This window comes from Falco naumanni, chromosome 1 (assembly GCF_017639655.2).
Source record: "Falco naumanni isolate bFalNau1 chromosome 1, bFalNau1.pat, whole genome shotgun sequence".
NCBI classification, from domain to species: Eukaryota; Metazoa; Chordata; class Aves; order Falconiformes; family Falconidae; genus Falco; species Falco naumanni.
In genome coordinates this window covers 59781447-59803263 of record NC_054054.1, presented here as the reverse complement: position 1 = coordinate 59803263, position 21817 = coordinate 59781447, and the positions used below count along the sequence as shown (strand labels likewise).

General features: G+C 42.1%; 1 protein-coding gene across 3 annotated transcripts in view; it reads left to right on the top strand.

Annotated features, from left to right (window-relative positions):
- Positions 1–21817, top strand: part of DLC1 (DLC1 Rho GTPase activating protein) — a 230857-nt gene that overhangs the window by 186207 nt on the left and 22833 nt on the right. For 2 of the 3 annotated variants that reach the window (XM_040596312.1, XM_040596322.1), the window contains 2 exons: positions 18187–18258; positions 21125–21206. In XM_040596312.1, coding sequence (XP_040452246.1) covers positions 18187–18258; positions 21125–21206 — 154 coding nt within the window. Of the gene's footprint in view, positions 1–5344; positions 5426–18186; positions 18259–21124; positions 21207–21817 lie in introns of those variants that run through there. The other variant, XM_040596330.1, reaches the window with a different exon arrangement.

The window sequence follows — 21817 nt, the reverse complement described above, 5'->3', positions numbered from 1 at the left end:
CCCCAGCTGGGCACTGCATGGCTGACATGGTCTGTCCCAGGGTATCATGCTGAAAATTCTAGCATCTCATGTGTATTATAACAACACAGGTGCTTCATAAACCAATTTTTTAACCACTGTTTTGACATGTTTAAGGCACCAGTCTTTCAGTTTTCATCTACTTTAGTGGGCAACTTGCATCTTAAATCTTGTTTTAATGAAGGTTACTGTTGTCTGTGACCTTTTTTCTTCATTAGACTGGAGGTCATGCATGAACACAGAGTGAGGTTTAAAAAAAACCCAACGCATCTTACCATTGGAATGCCTTGGAAACTTACGGGTTTAGAGGTGGAAAGTAAAATATATTTGCTTAAAAAAGAAGAGGGAAGAGCTGGTTGATTTAGTAATAATATAGCTTCTGTCACAAGAAGACAAACTGAAAACAAGAGCACTCGTTGGAAAAAGCCCTCTTTTTTCCCAAGCAACACAAACCTGATATATATATCCTGCCTCCATTATGCACCATCATCAAGTTGCTCATCTTTTGATCATTCTGTAATACATATTTTGAGTAAAAGCATCCTTTGTGCTGTCTTCCTCTCCCACTCCATTGCACAGCATGACCTGTAAGCGCAGATGAAGAGAAGCAGGGGTGCAAATCCAGGCACACCTGCTGCCATTCAAATGACCACAAAGAGAGGAGAGGGGCCAGGGCTGACCCCAGGTGCCACAGAGCTCTGCTGCCACACTGCCACCAGGGCAGCTACCACAGCTAAACCTAGGGATGGTGCCTTGGCTGAGCCAAACCTTTGTTACAGCTTTCTCTAATGGAGAGTGTTAAAGTCAGGCCTCTGTGACCTGTGCATCCATTAGGTCTCGCTGACACAACCACTTCTACCACATACATGCAAAGGTTTTAGTCCTGATAATGTCAGATTCAGATTTGTTGTTGTGAAGCAGTGATCGATTATGGATGCTGTCTTTATCAGTAAAAGAAAGTTATTCTGAATTTTCTAAGTATAAGGAAGCAGGATTTTTTTCTATGTGCCACAAGTAATATATTTACTCTGGATCATCTCTGAGCCTTCATCAAAGGTTAGAAATTCTAATTACCCTCTGTTAGTATTTCTTCTAAATAAGGTTTAGTTTACCCAAACCTGCTTTCCCTACCTTCTTAAAAGGTAAATTCAGTTGGTTACTTTTCCAAAGGTGAATCACTGTTTAAAATGTAAAAATGCAGCTTTTAATTGAAGGGAAGGCTGATCCATTAACAGGAGAAAATTCTGCAGCCTTCAAAAAATAAATCACTAGTGACAGCTTCTTAAACACAATATGGAAAAGATACCCTCCATCTCCACCAGTTTCTATAAACCTGTGGTATTCCATGTAAGATAAGTAGTTTACCCTGTGTTTAAAACAGAATGAAAATATTTATTTCCCCTCCACCTGCTCCTGTTTATCTGTATTTATATTTTACCAAACTGTATCTTTGTCAATCAATTTTTATTTCTTATACGTTTGTGCATCCATATAATAGAGCCTTCCTCAAGTACAGTGTGAACCTGGTAATTTCATTTTCAGCCTGAACTGTTGAACTCACGGTGTTTGAAGGCATGCAAAAGCAGACAAAAACATATTGCTCACTGATCCCTTCTTTCAAAACAGTTATATGCACCACAAAGAATAAGGCAAGGTTAATTTTCTTTATTGTTTACTGTTTAAAAAAAGGGGGGGGGGAAACCCTAAATGTCGCCTGGGATCAAATATAAGTAAGAATCTCCTCTACGTGATGAGCTGGTAATATTTTTAATACTGTTTATTTCTAAAGGAAGATTTCTACAACAGCGCGCCCATCAATTACAAACAGTAGAGCAGTACCTATGTTTATGCTATGTAATGAATTTACTATGTATTTTGTTTAAAAGTCCTTTGGAAAGATGCTTTCTTCTATTTTGTGGTTCTCTAGTAGGTGAAACACTAGCTTTCCTTCTCTGAAAGCAAGGTGGTTTTAGTACTGATCTCTGAGAAGTGATAATGCAAATATTCTTTTTCAAGAGGTCTGAACAATTACAGACTCCTTTAAATAATTACTTTCAGTAACGTCAAATGCTAGAAAATGCAGCCTTAATTATTTCACTGACAATGGTTGGAACATGAAGGTCCTCTGGACTGTGGAAATGCTACACACAAATACTCAGTTGACAAGGAATCCAAACCTAGAGCCAGAGGCCTGGAAACTCGGGCTGAAACAGCTCTATCATCTATCATGCTGCTGCTAAGAGGATATTAATACTAGCGTTTAGAATTGCAACCATGTGTCTGACAATCCTGTGTTTGTACCAGCAGGTCAGTTGACTAATTACAAATTGGGAGTTCTCTGTGTACTGCACTATTTAGAAGCAAAAGGATGACAAGGGTACAGTTAACCATTAAGGCATCTGGGCCTGGGAGGGAGAACAGAAGACAATCAAGTCCTTCTTATTAGATGCCATCCTCCGAATCGAATCACTTCCTTACGCACTTACAACAGAAGGAGAATTCACCTTTTAAAGTGAATAATTGTGCCTGTCGGGCAATCCTTTACAATCACTTTACCATCCAGCAAGAGCTCATTGATTGCGTTAAGGATAACAGTACTCCACAGAAACAATCCTCTTAGCCAGGCTACTTCTAAAATCCTGTGTCTCTCTCTCAGGCAGCTGCCTGATCTTTGCATAGCCAGAGATATAAAGAAATAAAAATATTAAAGGCCAAAGCTCTACTGATTTTTTTAAAGCCAGATGAGTGAGGGCGGCTGTAGCCTGCTAAACACCCATGCCTCAGGTGGAATGCTCCTCTGAGCACGTTTTACGTTTTACAATGAATGCGAGACTGGCTCCTTGCTTTTCAGCTCCAAAAATATGCCTGCTTAAGCAGCCCTATAGAATTCCAAGTTAAAATGTGAGCCAGAGAGACTGCCTGTCTTCAAGGGTTGATAACAAACTAGAATCAAAGCCTTTCTCTTTCAGATTACCAGCAAGAATCTAATCCAGGTCAGTGATAATCCTCCAGCATCTATTTAGCGATGATCCCAGCAGACAGACCTCTCCATCACAAAAGTCACTGGTTCTGACATGGCTGAGGGAATCCACAAAGACTGAATGAGGATGGAGATTCCTCCTTTGCTGTGGGAGCTGATTAGCTTTGCAAGCAGAACAGGATGGCTGAACTAAAGCACATACATAGTGTTTTATCAGCATCATCATTCATGCTATTTTACAAAGTGGTAGACTTGAGAATGCTAACCCTTGATTTAACTATTGAGAGCTTCTCATCTTCTGTGTCTGGGCCACATTTGTTGAGTACTCACTGATCTCATCACTCAACCCTTTCAGAATCCTCAAACAAAACTCTCTGACTTCAAATTCTTGTTTTCCGTCTATCACACAGCCCTCTCACTTTTACTTCTGCACGTCTCCTCCTCTCATTCTTAGCTTTTTTTCAGTTCCCTTTCACACTGCCAGGTCCTCCAAACCCTTCTCATTTTTTCTGTAGAGTAAAAATCCACTCTGTTCTTCTTCAAAAGCTTCCTGTGGGTCCTATACAAAAGCTTCCAATATCGAGATGCAGGCTTGATTCGGGAAGCAGCCTAGGCAGTCCACGTTTACAAGAATAAACCCTGCTTTTCACTGAGAGTATTAACTTGACCCACGGTGGTCTTCTGGTTCCTGCATTGTCACTGCGATGGAAATGCCTTAGTACCAGCATGCTTTCCCACGTGTTCTGGATACAATTTTGTCTCTTCCTCCCCACCCCCCACCCCCCCCTTCCTTTTGAGGATGCTTATTGGAGATTTTTCTATTTTCTGGAATTCAGACACTGAAAATCACATACAATGTGCAACCAGCATTTTCCATCTCTTGTCATGATTATTCCATCACTCCCTATTCTCCAAACTGTATAAAACTATAGACAATACAGACAGAAAGCCAATTAGGCTGGGATTATTACCTTCTCTGTTCAACAGCTGGGGCATAGCGTATATCTGTCTTCCTTGTGTCAAGTTAAGAATTCACATTTTACGGGCCTGACCAACCTTGTAAACATATATCCTGGTGCCTTACAAGAAGCATTCAAAAATGCAGGTAAATGTGGCTATGCCAAAAAGAGCCGGTACAAGTTTAGATATGAAGAGGTAATCGATTAAGCAGGCAACATGTAAAGTCAAGCCTGAAGATATAGTGCAGTTCCATCCTTTTCTGGGCTATTAAAGTTAATTAATGACCTGGAGCTGCGTAGACGTTTCCAGAAACAACACTGTAATAGCCAACTGGCCACAGTTTGCAGCCTATAGAAGGGGGAGATGTTTATTCTTCAGCAAATTGCCTGCTCAGGCACTACACTGTATATACCCTATATCTGACAGAAATGACAACTGAATCTTAGAATAACACCAGTAAGTATAAAATACGATGTTGGCTTAGAAGAAAATGAACCAATCGTGGTCTTTGATGGGACCCAGATATTTTCAGAATTTCACAGTACTTTTTCCATGCTGACAGTTTGGCAGCTGCTCAAAAGTGGCTATTTTGTGCCATTTTGAAGGCCTGAACGTGAGCAACAGCCAAGAAATAAGCATCTGAACAATCTTTGCAAAATATACAGGGGAGTAAATGGTGTAGGGAGGGACTCCCAGGCACAGAGTTATGAAACCAAGGCTTTGCTTTGCTGTCTGCAAGCCATGCCTGCCTATGGCCCTGCTGTGGTCCCCATAGGGAAAACACTTGTTGGTTTCCATCCAGGTCTAGGCTGAGACTTTCACGGTGTAGAGGCATTTTCAGCGTTTCAGAGCACTCTTGGCCAGCATCCCCTGGCCACCCTGCACAGCTTGCTGAGACTGAAGGCTCAGCATCCCCCACGCCTGGGGCTGCACAGGCCTGCCCAGCCCTCACCAACGTGTAACACCAAGTGCTGCTGTCCTCGTTGGCACTCTTTGCACGTTTCCTGCAAAAAAGTATTTAGAGCTTTGCTGAAAGCTTTTTACAGACATCACTATCGCCCACACGCGCACTGCCATAGCCGACAGCCATTCAAAATCCCACAGGAGCAAAGGGGGCAGGAGCCGTTAGGTCGTCCATCGACCACATTGCCTTTGGTTTGTGGAGGTGTGCAGCGGGGAGGGGGTCACTTTCCGCCTGTACTTGTGGGTCGTGACCAGGTGGCCGCTTGCCCGGGCTGCGCCTGCCTGCGCGTAACTTTCCGTCCGCGGGCGGCGGGGCGGGGGGACGCGGGGCGGGGCGGGCCGGGCCGGGCCGGGCGGCGGGGGCGGGGGCGCCGGAGGGGGCCGGGCGGCCGCGCCGCGCCTCCGCGCCGGGTGTCAGTTGCAGCCGCCGCCGCGCAGGCAGGCAGGCAGGCGGGCGGGCAGGACGCAGGCGGCCCGGCAGGCGGGACACCATGATCCTCACACGTAAGCTCGGGGCTCACCCGCCCTGCCCGTTGCGGGGGGGCGGTTGCGCGCCCGGAGGCGCACGCTCCGCGCATCGCAGACAGCGCTGCCGGGAGGTGCTGCGGGGGCAGCGCGGGGGGCTGGGTGTTGGGGGTCCCTCTTTTGTTACCCCGCACCGGCCGAAAAGGCAGCGCTGGCCGGAGCGCAGGCGGCTTCCCGCGGGTGGCGGCTGCCCCGGCCCGCGGTGCGGTGCGGTGCGGTGCGGTGTATCCGCAGCCGGGGTCTTCGTCCCGCTGGCCCGTCCGCGTTTGCGGGGCTGAAGCGCGCCCGTCGGGGCGGCAGCAGCCCCAGGTGGGACGGGCGCGCTGCGGGAGCCCGGAGTGACTTTCATCGCTGAGGAGCGCGGTCTGTTGCGGCAGCGGTCGAGGAGCGCGGGCCGAGGGGGTTACACCGCAGGGCCTGGGGCAGGAGCCGCGGAGGTGCCGCGGGCGCGGAACGGCGCGCAGGGTGCGGCCGCTGGCAGTGGAGGGCACCGAGGCTCATCTCTTCTCATTCTTTTTTGGTGTTTCTTTTACACGCACACCTTTCTTTTTTCTTTCGTTTCTTTTCTTTTCTTTTCTTTTCTCTCTTTTTTTTTTTTTTCTTTTTTTTTTTTTTTCCGGGAGTCCTTGCGGAACGGGAACCGCCGAGTTTCTTTTGAAGTTCTTCGCAATTAGCCCGATGGCCTCCAGGAGCCCGGTGGCTCCCCCCGTGCGGCGGTGGCCAGCCCTGGTGTCATCCCCGGAGGCTTTGATCCCGGTGGAGGAGCAGCACCTCCCGCCAGCCGGCATCACCCCCCTCCGCCACCTTCTCGAGGCAAACAGAAAGGCGATGCTGTTTCCAGTCGGGCAGTTTTACGTGCCCTATCACACCCTCCTCTTTTTTGCAAACCACCACCAATGACTGACTTCCACCATAACCGAGAAGCTGTTGAGCGATGCGTTGCCATTAGCCTAATGAGCTCTATTCCCAGTCAAGGGCACTTAGTGATTCCCCAGTCTTTTTTTTCTTCTATTTTTTTATACCCCTGTTCTCTTCGGGAAAATCAGAGCATTGAAGAAACAACTACATTTAAACAATGTATTCGACCAGGTCAGAAGGTTCTGCCTGATGTGTCATAGTACTTAACACGTGTGAATTGGAAGACTGAGGAATGTGATTTTATCATAGGCATGAGTTACAAATGCTTTTATGTTTTTACAGGAGTAAGTGTGATCTGTTTGGATTGCCATGCCCTGATCAAGAAATACCCAGCAGCAAATCAGTAACAGTGCTCTGAGTCAGGTTATGTTTTGAGGTTGTTTGTAGTGAACTTGAGGATAATAGGCAAGCAGATTTCAAACGAGCCTCTGAGTATGAGTCTATCAACAGTTCAGTGCCAGACTGATTAAGCATCCGTCTCGCAACCACACCATTGCAGGCTGACAGGACACGGAGTTGGTGTTAGGTGCCTCTGTTGATTCCACAGCTGTAGCCTGCTATCTTGTCTTCCAGGTGTCCTTACTGATGTCCTGTAGGCATCCTGATCTTCATCTCTGTAGAACCAACAAAAAAAGAGAAAGGCTGAAGCGGCCAGGAAGTGGGATGGATGTCTCTCTAGCAAATGGTTGTGGGTTACTACTTCAGTTTGCCTGTGGGATCCTGATTAGGACTGAGATTCTTTGATTATGGAATGTAGTATATGCAAAAAGAAGATGTAGTTACTGTTTTGTGAAGATTCCTTTAATCTGTGAGTTCATAGAAATCAAAGCATTTGGAGTTAACTTTTGTAACCTCTGGGACTTCCTGATCTCTTTATCTTTTTTTAAAATAACTTGGTTTGTTAATAGATTTATTTTTTTTTTTACCAAAAGGAAGTGCGGAGGCATTGTTTTAAACACGTGGAGCTATTGTTAAGTTTCATTTCTAAGTGGTAGTTAAAAGCAACAATGTATCTTCTCATGTTTTTATTTGAGTTTTGAATCTCAGTTGCATGGATCCAGTCTATGACTTTTAATTCTTGAGTCAGGGTCTTTCCAGCTAGTTCTGCAGCTGCCCTTGCCAGGCCAGAGAAGAAGACTGCTGCTTGTCCTGGAAGCTTACAAGTACCTTGTGTATTTTGCCTCTGGCAGGGGCAGGAAGAAGGTACAGGAGTTGTCCTCATACATTAATCTAAAATGTTTATATTAGGATTCCTAGAATAAGGGGATGAGAGGTGACTTAGTTTTACTTTTCTTCTAATTAATTTCATTCTAGGCAAGGCTTTGTTTGAGGCATATGGATTTATGACTTCTGCAAATATCTAGAGATTAATTTTGCACGATAAAAGTTTTTTCTGGTCAGAGTACCACACATGTTTGGACTTCTTGAGAGCTCCTCTTCTTATTTACCTCTGATTGGAGTTGTGCTGTTGGCTTCAGCATAAACACAACTGCACCCTTGACTGGTTAAAAGGAGATGGAGGAGGAGAACTCATGTGCTTAACAGGATGGTCCTGTACTGTAAACAAGTGCTTTTCATGCTTAACTATCCATCCTAGCAACAGGAAGAAGGAAATGAGGCTATGCAAAAGGACCCTGACACATTTCAGACAATGCCAGACCCACCCCAGCATTCATACAGTATAGCCAGAAGACTTCGGGGAAATAAAAATAACTTCAGATGTTTCCCCTTCCTTCTAGTGCATATTATAGAAATATAGCAATGAAATTATCTGCAGTTCACAGAAAACTTGCTGGTTTGATCTCCACTAGGTAAAGAGAGAATGTCTCTATATAATTTACCTATTTTAATTGGGTTTTATATTGTTCTGCTTATGGTCTGATCCTCGGTGTGTTCAGGGTGAATGAATTACAAAACACTGCATCCTCTTTGGTGATGGAGTGAGTGAGTGTAGATATCCAGTAATTTTGATAATTTCAGCAATTCCAGGCCTATTTCTTGCCTGTACCTATGCTATCTAATTCTGACTGGTGCAGGGTATCAAGACTGTTTTGCATGGGGTTTTATTTCCAAAGTTTTTTTCCAAGTTTTTTCTTTTTTTTGTCTTTTTATTTTTGCTTCTATTTTCCCCCTTCTCCTTTTTCAAGGAAAAAACAAAGCCTGTCTTCCAGCAATGGTGAGCAGGTCTCATGGAAAGGGGCACAGGATTGGGCTGTGATTGGAGCTTTCTGGCTCTTTTCACTGGACACTTACTGTGCCACACTTGCTGGCACTGAGTACTACCCTATCCCCCACAGCGTAGCTTTGAAATCAGTAGGTCTGTTAGTACAGTATGACATTGACGTAGCTGGTAGAAGTAAAATAAAGTCAAGAATGACTTAAGCAGCCAGCTTTAATTCACTGGGTTTCATTAGCAAATATTGTCTAGCATTTGTTTCCCTTGGGAATGACTGCTAGATGGGACTGGATCAAGAAAAAGAAATTACCTGGTCTCTCTTCTAATGAAGACAGAATATGATGGCTCACTTATTTCTGGCGGGGACATCTTTTAAAGTTTAAATGGTGCAGAATTCCTTCGACTTAGTTTTAAATATATTCATTTCGTATTTGTCTAAATCCCTCTATTCAAACGCTCATCTCGGTCTGTGCTAAGAATGCTTCCTGAGGAGAAGCATGAAAGATGTTTGCTGAAGCCAGTGGTGGACAGTGTGACCTTCCCAGACCTATTCTTGTCATTTAGTGAAGATTCAGATTAAGAAAAAATGTACGCCTCTGCCTTCTTGCATTTTGGGGATGTTCTTTCTGTGACCCCGTGGACCCCCAAAACTGGAAGCTCTGCTGGCCACCCTTCCCTCTGCTCTCCATATGTGTCTCTGAGGACAGATTTCCTCAGCGTGTTATAAGATACAAGAAACTTTCCAGTGTAAAGCTTCATGATCTGTTTTAATGTCCCTTCTTCGTTCCATACATTGTTTCCCTGCTTTGCTCTGCAGTGCTACCATGACTCTGCTGTATCTAGACTCTTCTCTCAAGGTGTGACTATTAGATCAAGTACTGAGAAAAGCATTTTCAAGTGTGCAGTATCGCCAACAGAATACTGTAACTGTCAGTAATAATCTGGAAATAGAAAGTTCACAGTAGTATTTGCTTTGGGAAAATCCAGGTCTGCATCTTTAATTCTGATTTAGGGAAAGGCATTCAGCTGGGACACTACCAGCTTTATGCTGGGCTATTCCCCTGCCACTGGTATTTTGTCTCTAGTGGTGTATTATCCCTACAGTGTGCAATTTGGGGGCTGGGTCATCAGTGAGGTAAGCAGTAAATGGTTATGATGCAAAGGTAGTCTTTCTTCTGTACAGTTCTTCCTGTGTGTGTGGGTGGTTTTGAGGTTGAGGCTTAACAAGCTAGAAGAAGTTAACTGTCTGCATAAGATATGCTTTCTTCTGTATGAACCATTGAGACATCTCAGAACAGCTCTGATACCTTTGTTATTTCCTAGATCTGAACATGTAACCAAGGCTTCGGGCATTTTGAGGAAGTATCTATCATACTGGACCTACTCACTTTATATTCTGCAAGTTTATTAGCTTGCAGGCAGGTTGCAATGGGAGGATATTAATGCTGGGCTTGGGAGTAGCAATGGTTAATGTTTGTCCTTCAGTATGTTCTCAAAGGTCATTCCAACCAAGTCATTTCTGAGAGAAGAGAAGGTTAAAGCCATCTTCTGTTTCCCAGTCTTTGGAGGAGGATTCGTTTCTCACTCTGGAATCTGTCAACATGACCTCCTTCAGAGGATTTGACTAACTGCTTTCTCTGCATCAAATAATCCTCCTCCAAGACCACCCTGTGTTAATCAGGCCAGATAAATAACCCACGTGCCCAATTATTTCTTAAGTTTTTTTAAAGTCACTTGACATCTTGTCCTCTTCATCTGTGAACCTTCTTAAAAACGAATGGGAGAAGACCCATCTTTAATCTAAAAAGAATTGTTCTTTGGCAGGAAAACTGCCACATGAAGCTTTAGTTTTCTGTTTAAACAAAGTTGGTTTTTAACTTAATTTGTTTGGTTTTTAAATTTCTTTCCTAATCTTCCTGTATATGCTCAAAATGCAAAAAAACATTTAGAAGTAAATTATGATCCTGGTTTACAGTGTAGTCCAGGAGTTGTGGTAGTTCTTTTGTGTGTTAGAACATGCTTTCTCAAAGTCTTCAGCAAATAGGCAAGTAATACAGCTAACTTTAGGCAGCTAGAAGCATATTTAATTGTGTGAAAATAAGCGGTAATTGCGGTCTGTTACAGAGTGTGTAGGGAAGGTGCTTGACAGAGACATGGGCAATACCCTTTATTCTAGTACCCCTGTATTAAATCCTGAAATGGTGCTGATTTCATGCTTTTCAGAGCACAAGCGTTGCTCCAGGTCCTCCTGAGAGAGGGAAGGACCTCTTTCCAGCCAGGGCATGCTCTGGGAGTGTTATTTGTGCCCTCTCTGTCCTCCTGCCATCAGGCAGTGTGCTTTTTTGTTGCTTTGATGAGAATCTGGACTGCGCCTCATGCTTGGGATGGGGCTTACAGTAGTAAGTAGACTTAGAGAAAGCAGAAGTCTCATGTAAAAAAAAAAAATTAAAAAAAAAAATAACGAAGAGAACTGTGAAACTGATCCCCTTTATTCCTGAAAAAGAGTATTGTTGGGTTTTAGAGACCCATGGTTCCATGTTGGGAAGAACTTAATTCCTCTGAAATTCCTGGAGACTCCCATTGATCAGCAAGTTTTGGCTCAACCCCTAAACATTTTAACTATTTTCAACAAATGCCGTTTCTCTTGTTAAAGGTTTGAGCTGAAAAACTTTTCAAGTGATTTTGATATGCCAAAGACTATGAAAAGGAGATTCAAGTTGATTAGATTTTGGTTCACAAAAGCAGTATTGTGTTTCTGTGCTAGCCAAGAGGATTGGTGAGCAATTAAAAGTACTGTATTTTGTAACCTGGTACAGTTGGTAGGGAGGGAAATTACATACAGCCAATGTACACCTATGCAGATACTTTGGAAATGAGTCACGTATATTTTACCTATTTATCTTTCATCATTAAGGGAATAAACAAACTTAAAACCCATCAGTGGAAGTAAGCCATTTGCTGTTTCCAAAAGCTCTGCTGACAAAAAAACAGTGTTCAAGCTTCCTGATTATTTTTTTTTTTGAGAGAGAGAGAAAATAGCAATATATGATCTTAAACATCTGTTTCCTTACTACTTCTTCATCTGTTCCCACACAAATTCCAAACATACTCTGTTTCTTCTCCCACTGTCCTGTGGTTTATACATAACATCAGCAGCATAGTTACTGTCTTGCTGCAAGGCTCCCTAACTTGAAAAAAACAGTACCATGTTTAACCCAAAACAAGCAGGGACACAAGGAGGGTGTTTCTTCAGTCGTCATCATATAGTTGAGAAATGTTTCACCACCTCTTTCTAGGTTTTTAATGACTAGAAGGCAGTATATATATTTGGTGTCATATAGGTTTTCTTTCAAGAACTTGTGTTGTTTCCCCCCCTCCAGAAGGTTTTTGGTAAGAAATATTTTCTTAAAAGTGTGCATGCATCCATATCAGCTTGACTTGAGTATTGAGGCTGGCAGCATTAAGTGGAGATCACAGTGTGTATCATTTGACTATGGGAGGTGAGTTGAAGCAAAGTGAAATGCAAGAGCATATCAAAAAAGGCAGCTGGTATTGCAAAATGGAAGTTGCACTTGAAAGGAGAAAAAGGGACCCTTTTTGGAAGATTGTTAGCTTTCCCTTCAAAACCTGCAAGCTTGTCATGAGTTCAGAAGCCATGCTTGTTGTTCTCTCAGACCCACTGGTTCTTCCAGAAGTGAATCCTTCATGGGCTCAATGTGTCAGGCTAATATTTTAGCATGGTTTTATAAGATTAGATGGTTATCTTAGAATAAGAAGAGATTCCAAACCTGTTAGAAATTTGGCAAGAGCTTTTAATGGGATTTCCAGAATTCCCAAGCTTTTAGTGGCTGAGCGTTTATTGACAAAATTACCAAGTTTGAGGGCATTATCCTTATAAAATGCTATCCTTCATTAATTGCATTTTTGCTTTCTTTAGTCCTTGCTACGTGCTGCTTTCTTGAAGGGCGTGGAGCACTATGTTAACGACACTGCCTAAGAAATATTTAACTACATAGGTTTGAGATAAAACAGACTTACAAAAAAGAATTTAATTATATTTAAGTTACAGTCAGGTATCTTCAAAGTGAAAACCATCTGAGGCCATGGACACGTATCAGGCTAACGCTTAGGAAGTCGTACTGTCCCAGCTTTAAAGGGCTGCAGGCATATGACATTACACAGGACTGATTTATCATTTTCAGTGTCTGGCCTGCTCATTTGTAGACAGCTGTCATAGTGCGGATTTTTCCCGGTTGGTCTCAGATTTCACATCCGTGTTCATGTATCTATAGACTGAGTCGTTGGGTAGTGTGATCAAGTCTAGTTTTGGGAGCACAGTTCACATGCCAGGGATGTTAATTCCAACACTTGGAAAAACGATTGCTTGTACTTGGGCAGTGGAATTCTATCTGGAGAAGAATATTTCCCATATATACCGCAGCTGGTCTTAAAAAATATGAGCTTAATAGCTCAGGACGGTGTTTTAGAGTTGAACACAAATTTTGCAAAGAACCAGAAATTTTAGAGGGACATGATACATAGGAACAGGTAATGTCTGATACAGACAGAAAAAGAGGATGAGCTTCTGAGCATGCAAACCCTACTGTAGTCTTTAAAGTCGAGCGTCAGTCCTGGATGGGAAAGAATCCTCTTTGTGCTCCATCTGTGCCTTAGAAAATGGGGAGTTTATGAGGTTTTATGCATTAGAGTAAGGAGCAAGCGGGTTCATCTCTAGCATTTATGGTGAGAAATCATATTCTCTGGACTGCATGGGAAAGACTTTCCTGCAAGCTAATCCAGGAAGATGATTCTTTATTCAATTTTTACATTTTTTTTTCTTTTCTGAAAAAGTCAAATAGTGATTTTCAACTCGAGTGATCCAGTAAAAAACTGAGACCAAAAAGAACCCTAAACAAACCAGTTGTTAGGTATGGCATTGAAGTGAACCTTCAGCAATTAATTCCATTTTTGCTGAAACTTTATTTTAACAGCATTGATTTGACCAGTCATGCTGCATATTTTTACAGTCTGCTCAGAGCCAAAAGGTGAGATGTGTAGAACTGACGTGTGGAGGTGCTAATATGGCTATAAAGGTGCTTGAGTTGAGGCAAGAGGAAACCATCTGCTTGGAAGAACTGTTCATACAATGTTTAACACTTAGGTGAGAATGGAGTGAGTGCATGACTGTAGAAAGATACATCTGCCTTGCACCTTGTCCTTAAGACCCTGAAAGAGCTGGTGGTTAAGTTGTGTCTTATTTCACAAAAGCAAAAAGAAAGCACGAATGAAAGCAAATGATCTTGCCACTCCTAGCTAGCTAGACTGCTATGGTTTTTTGTTTGCTTGTTTGTTTTTTTTCTGAAAGGACATTATTGGAGCATCACACTGTGTGGTTTTTCTTTTCTGTAGGAAGGAAGGTATCATCCAACAAAAGACTATAGACAACTTACGAGTCCTTCCTTCTGCAGCGTCAGTATCAAAGTGTGAACTGAGATATTTTTGGTATGAAGTTTTAAACTTGCAGGGCCAGGAACCAAGATTAACCAGGGTTGAACAAAAAGGAAGTTAGAAGTTTCCATTTTCACTTACCAGTTTGGGGAAGCATTGGGTCCTCCTAACCCCCCAGGAAGTGAGTAAATAAGGACTAATGGTTCCCAACCGAACACAAAAGGCACTCCTAGCCTTGATTTGAGCATGGAGGCCTGCCTTGTGAAATGGACTAACAAATAAAGCTGTTTCCAATAAAAATTTCCTGTTTCCTCTTTAACACATTTGCCTGCTGTTTGCTTACTCAACACCAAGAATAAAGACTTCATTGTACTCCTTTTTGGTGGGTTTTGTTGTTGTTGTTGTTGTTTTGGGGTTTGGTTTGTTTTGTTCTACTTTCTAAGAGATTTTCTTCTGTATCAGGACATTTAGAAATAATAACATGATTTCTTTCTTGCCAGTGGTTCTTTCTTTTGCACAAGAACCTCCTGCTGCTGGGGGAGGGCACAGGATGCACGTCTGAAACGCTGCACATACATTTCTTGCCTGGAATGTATACTGAATTGTAGTTTATTGTAAAGGTTTTAACTGGCAAGGATGTTTGATTCAGAAAGGAAGTGGCACCACAGGGATGGAGTAGGGAGGAGGGGGTGAGAACAGTCCCTTGCCCTCAGCAACTTGTATCAGCTCATCTGCCAGGTCTTTATTGTGAAGATGCTCGTGGTGGGAAATTGCTTTGCCTATCATGGTAAATTAATTGGGGCTGAAGTAGGGCTTCCCTAAAATGTGTTGGCAAGCAGTGTAGAGTTCCTCTGCAAGCTCACTTTCCTCCCTGTCACTCTCAGCTGGCCCTAGCCAAGCAGATGCTGTGCTCAGTAGAGTTCGAAATTCTGGTAATGATCTGTAACGTAGGTCCCCTGGGAGATGGAATTAAGGTTTCTGGGTACCCTGTCCCTTGTAAAACGTTTTAGAAGTAGTGGAAAAAACTGATTTTGGAAGCTCTGTTCTTCCCTCTTTTGTCCCTTGTTGTCCTGTTTGCCATTGATCCAGATGACGAGACCTTACATGTATTTCCATGTCCACCTGGATATGAAACTGTGGCAGCTAACAAACCAAGAGTCCCATGACTGATGCTGCTGAGCTGGAAGAAAGGCTGGTATTTGGATAGTGTGGGTTATGGGCTTTCTCCTCTAGCGTAGTTTAAATGATTTGGCCAAAACTTCAGGTTTAACGAATGTATTTTATTCTCAGAGAGATTCCAGTTATGTTGTGGTAATGGACGTTTTACCTGTACAAGCTTTCATCTGTTTAAGTTTGTATCTCTTATGTTAGGAACCTTATACTTGGCTTTCTGCGCAGCCTATTCAGTGCATCCTGGGCTGGATTCTCCCTCTGGCTATATTTTGATCTGCCTGAATTTCACATGCATACACAGTTTTGTTCATGGTGTGCCTTCTCAGTAACCAGCAGGGCTGAGACAGGGAAGCTGGGATGGAAATGACCTTTCCATTCATCTTGTCACAGCGCATCGGCACACTCTAGCAGCAACCCTGGGTTTGGCCAGCTGGAGTTAGCAAAAGGAGCTGTTTTTAGGTCCTCCCTCCGCTCTGTCACCCCTACCCCAGCCACATCCCGCCCTGGCCCATGCTTTTGTGTGGATGGAGGTAAGACAGAGAGCACTCTGGCTGCCAGGGACTACCTGGCCCCTTCTTCAAGACAGCTCTCCAAACCCCTTTGCCCTTCCAAGACTTGCAGCAGGAGCCAGAGGCTGGGGCCCTGGCTTTCCCTAAATGTTGGAGATGGAAATGGGGCAAATACTGCTTTTAACCCCTTGCTGCTGTCCTGTACCAGCCCCAAGCATTTGCCTAGAGCTAATCGGTGAACAGGTGCACTGGTGTTTTATTATTCTTTGTGTTTCTTGTGGCCAACTAGGAATAACTCAGGTGTTTCATTGCCTAGGTAGACTTCTTAGGGGATTCTCAAAGGTATTTTGAAAGCAAATATGCTCTGAAAATCCCAAAGGCACCTGACACCTGGGTGCTCTCAAAATATGACTTCCACATAACTTGCATATATATTTGCAGAAAAGATATGCAAAGCTTCTACAGAGAAGCTTAAAAAAAAAAAGGTCTGATAAATGCATATTGGCAATTTTCTAGCTCTAGAAATATTTCCCAGGTCGTACACCTGGGGTGCTCAGCAGAGGAGGACCTGTGAACAAATATTTAAACACATTGAAGAGCCACTGTAGCAGTAAGGAATTTGACACTTTTTTTTCCAGTTGCACTACAGGTATCTACCTGCATTTTTATGTAAATAGTGGTTATTTGGCATAATTTTTTTTTCCAGTTTTACATCAAGTACAAGTCTCGTTCTATCCAGAGACTTCTGCATGGTGTGACCTATAAGATAGCGCATTTTATTTTAAGTACTCTTAAAAGTTAATTGCAGGGGTTTTTTGCTTTAGTATTTTCATTGCTTCTGAGATAGTAAAGTCCTGTTGTTTGTTCTTGCTTTAGCAGTACAAGTTTTAAATGTATTTTAGATTTTTTTTTCTTTTTTCCTTCTTTATTAGCTTTCCCATCTATTTCCTTAGGATACTGCAATTAAAATGCTACTTTAAGCAAAACTTTACAATTGCTTGCAATTAGAATTGAAGAATGCTTTTTCTTAATGAGTAGCTAAGTCAATATGTCTGTACGTGCTTGTTCTCATGTGGTCCCATAACCTAAAGGTGAAGCAAACACAAGTTACACAAATGCCTGCTTGTCCTGACTTCAGTGAGAGTGGATTTTTAGCTGTTTATTTATCTGGAATGTTGTGCTTTGGCTCACCTTAACCCCTTGGTTTGGGTACCTATCTTAGCAAAGTAGTCTGGCAAAGCACAAATATTTTAACCCTGTTGTAGCATTTTGGAAAATCAGAGAGGGATCGCTGTCATTTTGGAAACTCTTGAGAGGTGCCTGCCATTTAATCTGATTTTAATTGTGTACCTGTATCTCACTAGGAACATTTCATAACGTGCCAAAATCTGTTATGTTTGGCTCTTCGCTGCCCTATATGCAGTAGCTTGTATTCTGAGCAGTTCTGCACAAGTCCTTTCGCACATGGTTTCTGCAGCAGGTAGCTATAGTATCCTCTCCCAAGTAGGTGGCAAAATTGTCTGCTGAGTCGTACATAATGAAGCTTTTCTTTCTGGTCCATCAAGAACAGTGAATATAATCAAAGTCAGATGAAGTCGTTAAGAGTTTCTGATTGCTCACTGTCTGTCTGATCAGTTCTAAGCATGGAGTTATTTCCCACTAGCACTTTCTTGAATTTTTAGAAGAACAAAGTCAACCCAGTCTGTTTACTGAACGCTTGAAAAATACTCTAAATACCTTTTATATTTTCCTATTTTGAGCTAGTAAGACAACATATTCTTTATTTCTGCTTGTATTAGGTAACAAATGAATTCATGTACAATTTATTCACAGACTAATATAACACATGTTATATTCAGAATGTTTGCTTTTGGTGTCGTGTATGTGTATGTGAATAATTTCATTTTGCAGCATGTTGTTTTGGGCAGTCTGAGGGAAAGTTAGCTGTATTTCCTGTAATATACCAAGTAACTCATAAATGCAGTGAAGACCTCCAGTGAAACTTGCTTCTTCTGGGGTAGTAAATATGCTCTTGAGTGAGCTGCAATACAGTGTCGGTTGTTCTTGGGCTTGAGTCTGTCAGTACTATCTACAGGATGTTAAAAGTGCGCAACAGTATTACAAGCTTTACTAGGAATTTCTGTCAAGACAAAATAGTTGTGCCAAAAGATTTGTTGAACATGCTGCTCATGTTGATTGCGATGCTGGTTTCTCTAGTGTTAACAAAACCTGTATGGAATAATCCATAACTCCTCCAGTTTTTATCTATGCCTGCTTCTCTAACTATTAAAATGATGAGCTGTTGATAAATCATGGGTGAATGCTAGTGACATTCCAGAATAAGGCATGTTTGATCACAAGAAGAAAAGGAAACTGGGCTAAGCAAACCTGTGTCTCAGTTCAAAGTTGCTGAATATCTTCGTGCTTATTTTGTAACAAGAATTGTAGAAGTGGAGAGGAAGTTTTTGCTTTGCAAATCACTAATTGGAGGGTGTCTTGTTTCTGTCCTTTTCCAGAAATCGAGGCCAAGGAAGCTTGTGACTGGCTGCGGGCTGCTGGATTCCCACAGTATGCACAGCTGTATGAAGGTAGGCACCTGAGCTTGCAAATCAATCATCCCCTGGCAATTTTTGGACAGTAAGATGTAATATTCACCAATAAATGAGGTTCAGGGGCACAACTGAAGTGCCAGCACATAAGATGACTTTCAGGAACTGGGCTACCCACCACATGCATAGATGTACCAAACCCACTGAGACTCTGAAGCGCTCTTGGAGTTTTGAACTTGTTGCAGGTCTCTGTTTCAGTCTGAATTTTCCAGATGTCCTCATAGCACAAACGTTACGTTAGCATGATGGCACATTCCTTGTAGTTAACGCACAAATGAACCGTATTTTCATGAAAGTAGTCATCCACTGCTATGAGTCTTAGAGAAACACAGCAGCTGTGGCCAGCTCCACTGGCCAGCTCTGCTAATGGAGCAGAGGTAGGAAATTTTGCATATGCATGGATGCGTCTGTACACCTCGTGATTCCGATGTCCTGTGTGTTTTTTCAGAACAGTTTGTTTTGTTGTTAGACACAGGTTCACTATGTAGGGAAAGAATATAACAAGCTGTTGTGCAGATGTGCAGCAGCTCCTCAAAGAGACTGCTGCCTCCTGCACTCACGCATCCTTCTGTGGGATGGATTCTCTTTGTGTGTCCGCTTTTACAAAAATTTTGGTCAGTTACAACTGTTTTCTTCATTTACTATCTAACCTACTACGAACTAGCTGTTTTGGCATACAGTTCTTACAGTTTGCTTTGAAGTGCGACATGTATATTATTGCTCAGAATTTCCCACCACCATTTAAAATTACTTGCACTGTAGTGAAATTATGTACTCTTATCTGCCTCTTCTTTTTTATTAAACAAACTCCAGCTGCTGCTTGTAAGAATGAGCATAGAAAGTCCATTATCTACAGTGAATAACTGTTGGAAATTACAGCAAATGCTGGGCTGACCTTCTTGAAAAATGATCTTGTTGAGCTTTGATTTGCAGCTGCATTGGCAATATGAGATGATAATAGCACTTTGAAAAGCAGCACTTGGCAAAACTTTTTTTCGCCTGTTAAGAAATTAAATTTCCTTTTATTATTTCTTTTCATTTTTTTCTTTTTTGGGTGGTTTTTTTTTTTTATGTGTGTGCGAATGGAGATGCCAAGATTCATGCAGAGCTGGGACGGTACTTCCAGCCTTTGTTAAAACTGGGTACAAGACTCAGCTGAGTATGTGGTCTTGTGGGTTTCATGTTATTCTGAGCTGTAAATCCCCTAAAAAATTACTTACATTCAGAAAATGTGTCCTACTTATGGTTACCATTGCCCTGCCTAGGGACTCTAAATATAAAGTTTGTAACGTAGGACCATGTCCTGCCTGACATCAGAAGGACCGCAGAGGTGAGAGCAAGAGGCAAGAGCAAGGCCAGCCATAACCCATTGAAAAGACAGCTGCCTTTATATGAAAACAATATACCACTGTCCTTTGCAAGTCCCCCTGGCAGTAGGAACAACAACAAAAACAGCAGCAGCATAAATTAAGCATTAAAAAAAAAATATGGACTTGTGCAGACTATCAACTTCTTCCAAGTCACCTCTCTCACTTAAGTTCTCCCATATGTTTTCTTGTGGGCATCCTAAGGTACTAACTTTCTCAGTTGAAAAACTTGTATCAGCATTGGTGTAAAATACCAGTTGAATGTGCTCATCCTCTTTACTTGCACCTTGGACTTAAAATAATGAAGGGGAAACCTATGAATGAAATTAGTGTAGTGCAAGAGTTCTGAGAAGTCACCTATGTGGAGTAGTCCCACATAGTACACTTTTAAAATGCAGATTGATCAGTGAGCTCCTTTGCTAAAGTCAGTTGCTTTGCTAGAAGTCAGTTCCTTTGCTAAAATTGCAGTTTTCTGTAGAAAAGACAGAATTTCTTACATTTTGCAGAATATGTCGTGATTTCCCGAGGCAACATCAGGACAAACAGTTCATTTGAGAGGTTATCTATTGGTATAGAATATTAACTACCTTTCCACAAATTAACACCAGTCCTTTTCATCATTTCAGCTCATTCTTTCTCAGTCTCTGGAAATTAAAAGATTTACAGACAATCCCTTGGACCGGGAGAGTTGTATGTAACTGCAGCAGTATATGCGTAGTTTGTCCTTGTATTGCTGTGTGCCCTGAACACCCAGTGGCTTTGGTGGGAGTTCTGGCTGTGCAAGGAATGCCAGATCAGGACCTGTATGACAGTCAGGAATCTGTGGAGGACAGTAAATAATATATATATGTGATTGCTGCTTCAGAGCTGTAGTAAATTTTCAGCTCTCTGCCAACATTGTTTCCTCCCCCTCACTCTCCCAGTTGTTTACCTAAACAATCTCCTAAGGAAAGGAGGCAGTAAGGGCTCCACACAGCTTGGCTTGCTTTCATTTCAGTCAATATCTCATGAATGTTTGGTCAAACTTTTAAATAGCTTGATTAACAGCCAAGGAGGTTCAGTTTTTCATTCTTTCCCAGAGATCTGGGGCTTTCTGACCTTTTTTCTTCAATGTGAGATATTAGTGCTTTGATGGAGATTGTATATTTATTTTAAATAAAGCTAGCCAGAGTCAGTTTACACTTCCGATGTTGAATAGGGAGCTCACATTTGCCTCTTTCCCTCTCATGTTGTTTTATCTGTGCTTTACACTTTTTTCCTCCATTTTGTATATGAACTTCCATTATCAAAGCTGCATGTCAAAAATTTGTACATGAAAAGGAAGCACCTCTGGCATTTGAGGTGATAGCATGTGTTTACCCGAGAAATGCCAGTCACTAGCATCTTGGTGAGCTCAACTGGAGGCAGCTGGTTGTTCTGAAATAACTCAGCACTGGGAATAAGAGTCATTTTTATTCCATCTGTCTCTTTTCATGCAGATCTCCTTTTTCCAATTGACATCGCTCTAGTCAAGCGAGAGCATGACTTTCTGGACAGAGATGCTATTGAAGCGTTATGCAGGTAGGTGAAAAAAAATCACATTGCATTTTGAAACAAAACCCTTCCTGTGTAATGGAAAGCATAACCTGGGGAAATCGTAACCTCAATTGAATTAGTATATAACATAAATCATACCTTTATAACCGTTTGCTTGAGGTTTTGGGTTTTTTTTATCCACTATTAGTATATGGTTTAATATAGAATATTATATGGTTTAACAATAGAATAATATATTGGGCTAAGTAATTTTGGGGGATCTTATTTAAAACAAATTTGGGAGGAAAGTGGCAGGAGTCTTTGTGACAGGTATTTCATAGGCATGTTTTTTATCATTATTCTTAATTAGCTTTCGTTACTTATTTCCAAATCAGTTACACTGTGAAAGCAGAACTGTGCTGACTACAGCCATCTGCACATACAACTGTAGCATCAATTTCCACACAGGAGTTGGGGTTTGGGAGCAGTATTAGCTGCTGCATTCTGTTACTGTCCTTTCTTACATTGGTGAGCAGCTTTGTCTGCAAACAAAAGAAGCTATGTATGCAAACAGTCATGCTTACCTCAGTGCATCACCCTGTGTGCGCTGTGATCGGCAAGGTGAATGTGGGTATGGCTGAAAGGGGTAATGTGAG